At 40.5% G+C, this 13302-nt stretch overlaps 2 protein-coding genes across 2 annotated transcripts in view; one reads left to right on the top strand and one right to left on the bottom strand.

The window, feature by feature from the left end:
• The window catches only part of il13ra2 (interleukin 13 receptor, alpha 2), a 310420-nt gene that overhangs the window by 285887 nt on the left and 11231 nt on the right, over positions 1-13302 (bottom strand). The gene's annotated exons all lie outside the window — the stretch shown is intronic.
• On the top strand, positions 1195-8479 carry LOC139213021 (transmembrane protein 47-like). The gene is made up of 3 exons (XM_070843620.1): positions 1195-1535; positions 4190-4330; positions 7556-8479. The coding sequence occupies exons 1-3, from the start codon at positions 1313-1315 to the stop codon at positions 7735-7737; spliced, it is 546 nt and encodes a 181-aa protein (XP_070699721.1). The 5' UTR covers positions 1195-1312; the 3' UTR covers positions 7738-8479.

Genomic DNA, 13302 nt, shown 5'->3' with positions numbered 1-13302 from the left:
ATCACTGTACTTTTCTGGAGGAGCACATGCAGTGTACAAATACAGCAGAAATGTTTGGGTACCGTTTGAAACAAGGCGAAGAAAACATATTTATATAATCAATTCTGTGGTTGATTATAGGCTCTTTAATGCCATCATCATTTTGTGCCTAACTTTAACTTGCTGACCCTGTGATAGACGCTATAGACGCTTCTGCCTCGGAAACGGGTCTAGTTTCCTCGTGTGGTTTTCAAAATAAAAGCACAGATATTTAGGTTTGGCTGAGCAGGACTGCTCTTCTGTACAGAGCCAATTACTGCATTTCAAATAACAATTATATGAATTGCAACTGTGTGTATTGGAGTCTATTTTAAGTGTATTTCTGGTCCTCTCAGGGTGGGACATTCGGCTAACATCATAGTGAAATCATGGCCAACAATTATAATTTAAAATTGGGGACTGGGTTTAAAGAAGTCTTGATTCTTGATTTCTATATTCTTTATAAGTTCATTGGTTTTTCCTGGTCTTTTGTTGCTGCTGTTTGTTACTTTTTCTGCAGCACGTGAAGCCAGAATTGGAAACAGATAGCAACATAAAGGTAAAATCACTTTTGATACCCATCAATTCAGATGGGTATCTGTTGTATCTTTTTTTCTTTATTCTTTTTTCTTTTCTTTTCTTCTGTATATATATGGCAATATGGCAAACCACACAGGCTTTTATAGTCGATGAAGAATAATACACGAACTATATAATAACAGAAATAACATAGATAGATAGATAGATAGATAGATAGATAGATAGATAGATAGATAGATAGATAGATAGATAGATAGATAGATAGATAGAAATACTTTATTGATCGCGGGGGGAAATTCTGGTGTTACAATAGTAAAGAAATAAAAGTGATCACCACCATGAATACAAACAAATAAATAAGCAAAATAAAAATGTACAAAATGTTGCAGGTAAAAAAATAAATACAAAGTGTAATATACACTATAAACAGTACGTGCAAACCAAATGTAATGTGCAGGGTAACCATCCAAATTAGTGCATAAACATGTGAAATGTTTTGAAAAAATAGTATTATGGAAGAGAGTACCCACAGGGGGAAAAAAGTGATCATCACGTGGCCCAGCAAAAGAGCGTTTATTTTGAAAACCCAAGCTAAACGGAATTCTCCCAGTAAACATTTCCAGCTGGACACACGCACGCACGCGCGCACGCTCCCAAAGCAGAGAGGGCTATGGTGGGCTGAGGACGCACACGGACCTCCAGCGAGCCCGTTTTCCCGTGACTGAGCTGCGGCGGCGCCTCCTGTCAGGAGAAGATGTCTGTGAACGAGGTGTACGTGTTCCGGCCCTTCAAGCTCATCGCTCTGCTGTGCGTCTTTCTGGCGCTCTGTCTGGACGTGGTGGCTCTGCTGAGCCCAGCCTGGGTCACCGCGGACCACTTCGCCCTGTCTCTGTGGGAGTCCTGCACCCAGTCCGAGGCTCGGCATCCGACGGAGGAGGAGGAGGCTCCGTGGAGCTGCTTCTCCACCCTCACATCTGGTACGAACCGCTGGCTGCTTTTGCACCTTTTTGCTTTATTTTCACAGCAGTTCTGTCAACTTTCTGTCCGTGGAGTTGTAGGATGTTTTTCTGTTGGTGTGCTTTAATGTTTAGAAAGCAGCGATCTCAGTACTTTTTTTTTTTTTTTAGGGGAAAACTATTGTAATAGTTAGAATACAGAGTGCGTAATTGTGCCATGTGTAGTAACTCTGTAAGCTGTGAAGATGGTTTTAAACAAGTGTGTGCCTTTTATTCAGGGTCTGTTTTTAGGGCTACACAAAGGCTCCACATTCCATAATTGAAAACAAAGAGGAATATTTGTTTGCCAGCTCTGGCCATCGTGCCCCAGGCACAGTTTGTTTTAGTTGGCTGGTTGGTGTGTGTCCAGCAGCTGAGGCATCCAGGGCTTCTTATGCTGCTGCTGATTAATTTCCTCTGTTCATAGCAGAGCGGTGACGTGGTGTCACTGTGACAAACAGGCATGAAACAACAGAGACTGAATCTCACGCATGTTGGTTTGGTGACAATGATCCCCGTGCTTTCAGTGGACTGGTGAATCACTGTTTCAGGTCAATGCTGATGTTGGTGCTTTGATATTATTTCTGGGCCAATTCTATACCAACTTCCAACCATGTTTAGGATGAGAAATTACAGGGAAAACTGATCACATTCTGCAAAAGCTTACATATAAATAAGATATAATCCCTTTGGCACACAAAGGGTTAACCCACTCCAACCACCAGAAGGCTTTCAGTGGGGTTGAAAAGACACATTCAGCATCCTACCCATCTTCCACCTCACCAGACCTGGACCCACCAGGCTGCCTTTTGTCCAGCAGAGAAGAGAAGCCACATGACAAGAGGGTTTATGCCTCCGACCCCCTTCCTTCCCCCCCTCAGGGGAGGAAATCCGCATTAAATGTACCAGATTTGGCAGCATTTGGCGGGTGGCTCCTACAGTAGGTTGGTCGTCTCTATGAAACACACAGTAGCTGACTGTTAAAACAGTAATAAAACAGACTAAAAGCATGTAAAACTAGATCTACATTTAATGATTTGTAGGTTCATCATCATTGGATGTAAAATATTTAAGCTGGTCATGAGATTTGAACAGGCCTGAGTGACTTTGGGTGCACTTTTACCGCCATCACAGACACAAACAGGCACAACTATGAGGGGAGAAATGCAGCCTTGGTGCGAGCGGCCGCTCTCTGATAGTGTGGAATGTGTTGGGGTGAATAGGAGGCGGGTTCTTCCCTTTGAGTTTCTGTGGAGCTCATTAAAGAGAAACATTAGAGGGGGTGTGTTGGGGTGAAAGGGGCAGTTCACCAAAAGGCAACGCAGATTTATTATGCACGTATTCTCATACCTATTCCAAGATTCTTGAATTTCAGTCTTCCGTATTCTGGTAGATGCATTGAACTGCTTCAGTGAGCAGCAGAAAAATATACTCTAATGTGAGTTTAATATGAGAGGGGTTTTGAGTTTTCTTTGAGTCAAAACCAAAAATATAACCGCTTAATGGACCAAAGATGTTGGAAAAAAATATTTCCTTAAGGCTGAATCAAATCAAGTTCAGATGTGCCTTTGAGGAAAAGTTACCATCCTGTAGACAAAGGGATCAGGAGCTCAGAGAGAGAGAGAGACACACCCGGCTAAGATTGTTCGCTGAGCTTCTTAGCTTCATCAAATGCAAATTCTTCTTTAGCGTCGGGTCTCTCTAGGTTCGGCTTTCTTTAGTCACTGACAAGTGGGACATCAAAGAGGGAATACACAATGCAGGCAGGAATGGAAAAATTGAATTTTGTGAATACATTTCTGGTGTCAGACTCTGTGTCAAAGCTCTACTGAACAGCGAGTTAAGCTGCAGTTCAGAAAAGCTTTAAAATGTCCTGTTTTAACAGCCTGGTGTTGTGTAAGTCTTTCCAGGGAAGAATCCTCTGACACCGAGGACGTGACGAGTTTTTACTTTTCCACAAGAAGCAACTGGAGTTTGTTTGTAATAAAAAGAATAAATGTGCTGTTAAAAAGCCACCACGGCTGAACCGACGTGGAAAAGGCCGGCAGCCAGAAGCAGAAACTCCAAGGAGATGTCACAGTATTGAACACGCTGACTTACACGTGATGTTTCCAGTGCAAAACCAACACAGCAATGTTTGATTAACATAAAGAATTTCACCAAAGAGACCAAGAGAAATCTCACTGACCAGTGCACTAACGCATCACTGTTACTGAAGAAGAATACATACAAACAGAATCATAAAAGATAGCAGGTGTGTTTGTGGGTGTGAGAGAATAAATGCAGCTGTTGATGAGGTGAAAAAAATCAGATTTTTCTTTGATATACACACTTTAACCCTCTAAACATGCCTCTACTATACTAAATTGTTGTAGCAGTAACATTTTGTGTATTTATTCTGATTTCTGTGACTACTGACTCACTAATCAGGCTCTTGACTCTTGTTACTTGTGTTCCTGATGGAGGCTGTCTCTCGTGCAGGCCTGAGTCCATTCTGCTTCGCTCACTTCACTCTGTGGGATTAACTCTTACTTTGTGTTTGTCAACACAGCGGTTCAATTCAACAGTGCAGTCCCGTGAAACGAGCTTTTGTTGGGATGTTCCACTCTAACCTGCCTGTGTCTCTGGTCCTGCAGACTGGCAGATTGCCACCCTGGTGCTGCTGGTGGCTGGTGCCACGGCAACTCTGGTGGCCTTTTTGGTGGCCCTGATCTCCCTCTGCAGGGGGACACAAAGACGGCACTACCGCACCGTGGCTGTTTTCCTATTCACTGCAGGTACGTTCTTCTCCTCCTTTCTATTACTATTCCAACAACAGTTCTGAAAGCATCTGCACTTTTCTGCCCTGTGTGAATGTTTATCCGATGTTCCAACACATCTCGCTCATTCACATTTGGAAACAGAAAGATAGTGCACATACATTCACCACAAGCCACAACAATTTCCATATAGACAGGGAGTTTTTTGTTCCCGTGCTCGCATTAAATAGAAGGGTACAGAAGGAAAGAAGCAGCTGAGTGAGGCTTCTGGTTGAGCTCATTTTTTCTGTGGTGTGGAGTCTGGGGAGCTGCCTGCTCATGGGCCAAGAAAAAGCAGCCGCAGAATTTGCAGACTTACCAACAAAGTGAAGTCACTGAGGGAAAAAAAGCCACCACAGACTCCTCTCCCAGCACTGCCTCATACTTGGACTTGCACTTCTCCGGCATGCTTTGTGAGAAGGTCTTTTGGGTGAAACCAAATTTTGACACTGGTGAGGGAGGATCTATCCATGAAACATATAATTAAAACCAAAGGTTTAGCAGTCAAGGCACAATGTTCCATACACTACAGGCGGCAAAATAACCGACTCATTGCCTGTGCTTACTTGACTTTAACAACAGCCATGAAACACTAACCACTGACCACTACTTAACTCATGCCCAGCTCCAGTTTTGCCAGTTTAAAAATAAAATAGGATTATATAAGAAACAGACATCCTGTTGTGCGTCAGAAATAACATTCCTCCTCCTGCAGTTTTTCAACATGCCTATAGAATAAACTTAAAGAAATAACTGCTGCGCTGGATTTTTGTGCATATTAAACTAACAAGATACAGTGAGTTTATAAGTGAGCTTTAGAAGAGCTAAGCTCAGCTAACCGGCCACTGGCAAATACATGTATTTCCCATAGTGTGAAATTTTTTTAAGATTTGTCTGATAAGTCAGTTTTTTCAAACCCATGGTGTGTGGCGAGACGTTGTAAAGTTTATTTTAAAATCGATTTAAGATGCTGTGGTTTCTGTTGATGCCAAATATGCCAATACAAAGATTATATATTACTGTAAAAATCTGCACAATGTTGTCAAACAGTGCGGAAAAATGTTTAATGCAACTTTGACAGGCAAATATAAGGGATTTTTGTCTTGTTCTGTCTCTGTAATCATCAGTCACAAAGGACCACTGTGTGCAGTCAACCTATTGGCTGTGCCTCTGACTGTGAGCCATTTACTGAAAAGCATGGGAATGCAGTGTTATCCTTTCCTGTGTGTAATTGCTTTAAGAACCTTGCAAGAAAGGGGTCTCCTAACAGGCACACACAGTCTTCACACAGAGCAGCAGCACAGGGGTTGGACTGTTGAATGCCCCTTGGCAGGACCGTGAACGTGGTATTTATTTTCTGTCCGGAAATATGACCTCAGCGGGCTGCAAGCTCAGTCTGAGCTCCATCAACAGCGCCACATTCTTGGGCTGCCGTCTTTCCTCCTGCACGCCCACTGCTCCGTCCTGTAGGAAGGAAGGGTGGAGTCGTAGTTACACAGTGTCTTCCTCCACACGTGCACGCACTGTACACTCACAATGACGCATTTACCACCGGTAGCTCGACGTCCTGAATGATCTGAAGGGGAAAATGATTCACAATGATGGAGTAATTTTCCTTCACCGTCATCAAGGTTAAAAGAATAGTGGCGATTGTTCTACATTTGACAGAACAAAAAATGCTGAAATGTGCTGTTGAAGACAGGCCACTTCAAAGGAGTCCACACTTTCCACTGAGCATGAAACCCAAAGGGAGGACTGTCATGCAAAGATTGTTTTCCATGAAAACAGTTTTCATCTTTTTATAGAATGAACTACAAATAGAAAAACTTCTTATGCTAAAGCATATCTTATATCCCCTTATTGCATTTTAACAGTTACTGCAATTTAGCTACATCACAAAAGTGCTGAATTGAATTGTATTAACAAAATACATCATGGCTGATTATTTTACTATTGTTGAGTACACAAGATTTGTTTTATCAAAAACAAACATAAGTAATAAATCAGCTCATTCGCTACAATCCTTTATAAACTGTTTTTTAGTGAGTGCAGTAATAAACGTTTGTAGTATAGATAAAAAGTTCTAAATGTAAAGAATACACGGCTCACTGGAGGAGGATGTAAATGACATTAAAATATTTTGACATTTTTTTATTTAATCTTTATTTAGTCAGGCAGTCTCACATATTCCGTTTTCATCTACAGGCTCATTTTGATGAGATCATGGGAAGCAGCGGAAACACTGGATGATATAACCACTCCGGTTACCTTCAGTGATTCTCAGCTCTCTTTGCAGACTCTAAAAAAACACCTCTCATCTCTCACCTTATCCTTCAGCCTCTTTTGATAACCAGCCACACAGACGTGTGTTTTTACATGAGCAAGCCCATTAACGTCACAAGCTTGAAGGGTACATTTTAATGGACTAAATGCGATTTGCTGAAAGCACAAGCGAGAGGTGAAATGAGGAGAGTCACAAGAAATACAGAGAAAAGATGAAAAGAAGGATTCATCTTGAAAAGAATGATTCGAGTTAGTGTTAAAACTAACATGGAATGTGGAAAGAAGAAAAGAAGACCTTGAAATTTAACAAATTAGGAGAAAACTTCCAATATGACAAGGAAGAAAAAGCTGAAGCATTCACAGTCGTAGGACAGGGCAGTAAAACAGGTTTTTGGTCATACATTTGTGAGAAATGCAATAGAACATCCACATACCTGCAGTATTTTCAGTTATTTATGCTTTTGAAATAAGGTGGCACCAGTTTTAGTGGTAAAACTGAACTGTTTTACTAGTAGTGTTGTTTTACTACTACTGTTTTTATTAGTAAAAAAAAAAATCAGGTTGTAGAAGTGGTATCAGTAACACAAACTGTTTTACGTAGTTGTATTTAAGCATGAGTAATAACATTTTGTGTTATCTAGTAGTGTTGGTTGCAGTAACAATTATGGGACTAGAAATAGTGGAAGTTATGATGGTGAGTAGGACCTCAACTAATGATTCATTTGCAGATAATTTCTTGATTGATTGTTTGGTCTAAAAACGTCAGGAAGTAGTGAAGAATGCCCATCAGATAACCTGTTCACATTGTGTCCACAACTGGTCCAAACCCCAAATATATTTCATTTGCAATCACTGAAAACGAGAAAAAGCAGCACATCTTTACAAGTGAGAATCTCATGTTTGACTCTGTTGTGGTTGCAGTGGTGCTGCAGGCCTGCGCTCTGGTCCTCTACCCGATCAAGTTCATCGACGGAACGGTTCTTCAGACTTATCACGAGTTCAACTGGGGCTACGGGCTCGGCTGGGGAGCCACCATCTTCATGTTGGGCGGGGGGATCCTCTTCTGCCTGCGGACGGATGTATACGAGGATGCAATGTACTGAGCCCTTTCATGACCCCCCGCCGCTGGAAACACACACACAAACACACACACACACAGACAAGTTCCCATAGAGGAGGCGTGCTACTTTTCCTCTGTCTGCACACAGCTAATGTGTTCATGAGAACAGACCCTATCTCCCTCCTTCTCTTGCTCTCTTGCTCTCTGTTATTTTTAGGCCGATTACGAAGGCCTAATTTAGGCCAGGGCTACATGAATAGCACACCCAGCACCCCTCCTCCCATGCAGCCAGTGGGTCTCTCAGTCCTGCCGGTATCGGAGGTGAGGCGGCAAAGCTAAAGCACAGAGAGCTTTCTGGAGAGGCCACCGGTGCTGGATATTTCCACTGCACGTTGACCTGGATCTCCATTGTTAGAGAAACAGGACAGACCTGAATGTGCAGTGACTGAACATTTAATGGGACTGACTTATCGCCACACTTTCTTTTTTATTCTTTTTGTAGCATTTCATGAGGACAAACTTGTTAATGTATTTAAGGCATCATTTTCCACTTTATAAATATTGAAAAAGCCAAATTTTCACCCTCTGTGTGTTCTAGCTGAAACATACCTAGTAATGCTAAGCCTTCTGATATTAGAAGTGTAAATTACACTGCTTTGATATATGCTAGAGCTCTCGAGTGTTAATAGTGTGTTTGGAAACTAACTAGTTTCTCTCAAATGAAAAATGTAAATGTGTACAAAGTATTTCTACATGAAGGAAAATAAACAATAGTAGTTTTGGGAGTATTAGGAGTGTGAGTCATTAGTGTGAGTTTACATCGTTCTGCAGCTTCTCTGTCACTCTGACACCAGCGCCTCACAAACTGACCTCTGACAGAGTTTTAAAAGGGGTGCCCCCTTTTTTGGACCGAACAGCAATGAGACAAAAATGCAAAACATTTTCATTATCCGGGGCACACATTCCTCAGGGGAAGCCACCCCATGCTTTTTAAAGGGACATCACCAGAGGGCTAGTTTGCAGCTAGCCGATGTGTTAAAAATACGACTCACTGAGCAACATAAAACATTTTATTACTAACCACAAGGCGTGTTTTGCAGTTAAACTGCAAGAAGAAATGTACATTTCATGTAATCACCAGAGAGCTTTTCAGTTTGGCGCAGATAAATGTGCTCACATATGTGTATTGTTTTTGATTTACTTTTTAGTTTGCAGATCACAAGATAGCTATAGTTAGTTTACTCATGTTGTTTGGCCATGTGCTAATAATAGGGAAGTTTAAAAAGATCTATGTTACTTTCCTTAGTGTTTTGTGTAAGACAGAAGGCACTGCCACACCTGAGCAGCCTGGTGTGAAGTCTCCATGTACGCATTTTCTTTACCCCCACAGAGTTCACACTGTAACAGCTGGTTGAAGAATCTCTACAAAAGGGATGTCTGCAAATAAACTATTTCCACAGCTGCAGCAGTGTGAAAACTCCCCAGCTGTGGACAATCTTTACACCCGAATCAACAGCTCCAAGGGAAAAACACCCAAATCACTGCGCCGTGTGAACCTGATGCCGGGCTCCAGTGAATAGCGTAATGTGGTTGTTGACTGTGTGAGGTGCCAGATCAGGGGTTGTCTTATAATAGCAGTGACCTCTCGGGAATTTTTGAAATGTGACTAAAGGTGTTGTAGTTACACGACCGGCTGGCAGAGAGGGCATACATCTCACAGTTTCTAAAGCATGACACAGATGCGATCACATTACCTTCTTGTCCCCAATACATGAAAAGCATGTTATCTTAAGTTAAACATTAGCGGAGAACACAAAGGGGAAGATGTTTCGACAGTGATGGGGCTTGGCTATTTGACCAAGTGGCACACAAACTCAGCGTGTATCAAAATAAAAATATTCTGCTGTGGGAGAATAATTTGAAACGTAATATGTAAGTAATGTATCTCCCAGAAGTTTTCTTTGCTTTTAAAAAATGTTAACGTTTTAAATAATGCAATTTTGTTGTGTTGTCTCAACTGAAGGGTTATATTCGAGCAGTGGCATGTTTTGATGCACTTGATATTGGTTTGCTTATCTTGGTTCCCTCTCTGAAACAGACTGTGAGAGAAAAATATTCATATGAATCATTTAGTTTTTGTTTGTTATCTTTCCTTAAATAGGCAGGAAAACAAGCTCTGTGCATTTATTATTAGTATTTAAGTATGCTTGGGAGTAAAACAAAGAGGAACAAGAAAAGCTCTGTACTTTGGTGAGACTGACCTGAAACACCGATCCGAAATGGTCTCAATTAGTAGTATTACATGTATTTTACAAAAATATTTTTTAGAATAACTCTGCAGCTGCTGCTACATGCACTCCATTCTGAATACTTCAGACATGACCACAGCTTTTCCCACTACTGTAGAGGATTAGCACAACCATTACTGTATGTCAGCAGAGGAAACAAAACCAAAGCAAAGCAAGAAACATCCTGTAGTTCCAGCTGTTAAGACAACACATTTGGTCACACTTGATTGTAGTGAAGCTAATGTGGCCTTTGGAGAGTAGTCTGGCCCCTGGGTGCAGTAACCAGCCAGGCCCTGCACTCTTTCACTCTGCAGGGACAGATTCCAGTTACTGAGCCTGGGGGACAGAGACAAAGATGGTTCTCTTGGTGCCTGAAGGAGGAAACAATTGTTTTTAGAGATAAAAGTTTGCGCAGATGTGCTGAAAATGCAAGAAAGCAATGAATGTAAACCTGTAGTTGTCCAGCTCCTCCTTTGATCCTCAGCAGTGAAAGTCCTATGCAGACTAGTGGGGCAGATAAATGGAGTGAAGAGTAACACCTGGGCTATACATCACCTTCCAACCAATCCTCTATCAAGCTTGGCTCCACCAAAATTACATATTAACCTGCAAAGAGTTATTCATCTCTCCTTCTTTAAACCCACATCGTGTTCCTTTACTGAACACTGTGCATGTAAACCCCCAATGAGAACACAACAGTAAAATAACTTGAATAACTTCAGTTTGCATCTCAATATAATTCATCATCCGCTGAGCTGCATACCATCCATTATCTTCTGTTATGTCACGCAGAAGGTTGCATCCGAATGTCTGAGCAGTTCCCATTCACCCATAACAAAAAAGTGACAAATATTAGTGTGTGTGTGTGTGCGTGCTTTATTAGAGTTTCATTCATTCTCTGCTGATTAATGGCATAAAGACTCAAGACACAACTGGCCCTAGACAAACACATGCACATGGACACTCAGGTATGAACAAGGTGACCTGGTGTGGGAAGCAGTCAGCTGCTCAGCTGACCTTGTGGACGTCAATGAATGTTGGCTCAAACACTGAAAAACAGCGTTAGCCTGGAGCCAGATGGTTACTTTCCCAGCATGAAAGACAATATCAGTGGAAATTCTATATTTACTGTTCACTTACTTAATATTTTAGTGAGATCTATATGAAGTGTCTGTGTGTTAATTGCATACTATAGTATGTGCACACTAAATCAGAGCTTCCTTTGGCTTTATTGGCGATGTTTTAATTCAACTCTGGTCTAAAATACCCGCACATAAAGGCCATGAGAGTTCCCATTCATGCCAATCACATCACATTTATAGTTTACACAGTCATCATATCTTTTGGTCACAAGATAGCTCTATTGAAAACATCAGTAACACTAACACACAGTAAAGGGTGCTTTGGATTATTTGGGCACTAGAGGGCAACAAAAGCTATTAGAAAGTTTCACCTAAACACACACTACTAATCTTTAAAGAGCATCTTGATTCTTACATACATACGGCTATTTCTGTTTACATGCACGTAAGATGTTGATATCTATTATTATTATTATTATTATTATTATTATTATTATTATCAATGCAGTAATTTATATGAGAGCGAGTGAGGGATATAGGGATTTTACCAACGTGATGTCCCGCTGAACCAAAAAACACAGCTTTTAAGTTGTGTTCAAAGAACAGTATTTTAAGTTATGTTCAGAGAAATCTGATAAGATAATTGCTGTACTGAAACATCCAAAATGCAAAACATGCAAAATGATTGCCATCATTGTTTCTGTTTACATAAATATATCAAGATGCATACACCAGATAAAACAAACAGATGATAAGGTATTTGCCGATATTTATGTACCCTTGTTATTTCATCAAATAAATAGTCCGTTAATGCCATGTTTGGAGCTCAGACGAGGAGTTCAGAAGTTCAGTTGATATTATCAGGTTCACCTTGCCCTGAATAAGACAGTGTTAGCTGAGTTAGACACTTGTTGAATTATTATACCCTCTTAAAACTCTATGATGACTATCTTTAAATGATTTACAACACTGCAGTTTGTAGTACCTTCAACCATATGCTTTATTTCAAATAGGATGTAAAATAAACAGAAGAAAATAAACATTGTTGATATGCAGTGTCTTGTTATACAGCTTGTTAAAACAAAAATCCCCTATTGTGCCATTGATAACAAAGATCCAAACCATCCCTCCACAAATCTTTTTCTCTGGCCTGCACATCAACATGTAAAACAACATGTTTTTATTGAAGCCAACCTACTACAACCTACGAACAAATGTCGCCCATGAAAAACTGAGGTGAAAAACACCATATACCCAAAATCCCATTTAACAGTATACTGTCTAAAATACATTCTTACATTATCCTCCCACAAAAGACAGTAAAGTAAATATGAAAGGATATAACGGTTCTGAACTCTTACTGAGAAAATAACTTCAAGCTAAAGTCACCTGGTGGACCTCATAAGCACAGTAACACATAGACAGACATACAGTATGTGCTCAGCGGAGTCCCACAGGATATGAGGACATGAAAGCTGCATGGGATACATTCATTTTATGCATCTCAGCTCCTACATTCGCTGCTTACAAAGTCTATTACTATAGTTCTTGTTTTGTAACAGATGATATAAAAAGCATTATTATGCATAACATGAAAAAGCAGCATCTTACCAAATCTTCAATTTAATTCAATAAAATGCACAAAAGTCAAGAAGAGGGAGGAATGATATTTGATATAAATTGAGGCATTTTGGCATATTTGAACAAAAATGCTTAAACAGTTTCAGAACCATTGTTTTGCAGTCATGTTGAACAATATTTTAACTGCTTCAAGACAAAGTTGGCAAGAATCCGTGGCATAACAAACCCCTGAGACACACTATTAATTCAGGTAAAGAAGAAAATTACAGTCAGTTGAATTATACATTTTCTAGGTAATGAAAGACTTCAGTGGCTTGATGTGTGCAATAAAACCGTTCTCTCTTCATACTGGGTTGTTGTTTGAGCTAACTGGCAAGACTTGTGGCAAAATATCATCTATCAAACATAAAACAGAAGGCAATAACAGGTGAATCTGAGTTGAATCTGGCAAATGGTAAAACCTCAAAAACAAATTCTCAAAGAATAAGTAATTGCTCCAAAGCACAACATCTGCAAACTAGAAAGTGCAATTTCTGAAGAAATTGCGGTGTGAATGCTCTCTGCCACCTGCTGAATGGCTTTTCGCAGAAAAATTTATAGTAATCGCACATTTTTGAAGTTTCGGATGAGAAAAGTCATAGCAATCGATTCCCGATT

Source organism: Pempheris klunzingeri, chromosome 14 (assembly GCF_042242105.1).
Source record: "Pempheris klunzingeri isolate RE-2024b chromosome 14, fPemKlu1.hap1, whole genome shotgun sequence".
Classification (NCBI taxonomy): domain Eukaryota; kingdom Metazoa; phylum Chordata; class Actinopteri; order Acropomatiformes; family Pempheridae; genus Pempheris; species Pempheris klunzingeri.
Note: the sequence above shows the minus strand (reverse complement) of the source record. Positions and strands in the feature narration are given on the sequence as shown.

Bases quoted from the DNA above. Each gene is read 5' to 3' on its own strand.
- LOC139213021 (XM_070843620.1), top strand. From the start codon at position 1,313: ATGTCTGTGAACGAGGTGTACGTGTTCCGGCCCTTCAAGCTCATCGCT. The intron at 1,536-4,189 runs GTACGAACCGCT...CTGGTCCTGCAG, and splicing joins CTTCTCCACCCTCACATCTG to ACTGGCAGATTGCCACCCTG. The intron at 4,331-7,555 runs GTACGTTCTTCT...TTGTGGTTGCAG, and splicing joins TGTTTTCCTATTCACTGCAG to TGGTGCTGCAGGCCTGCGCT.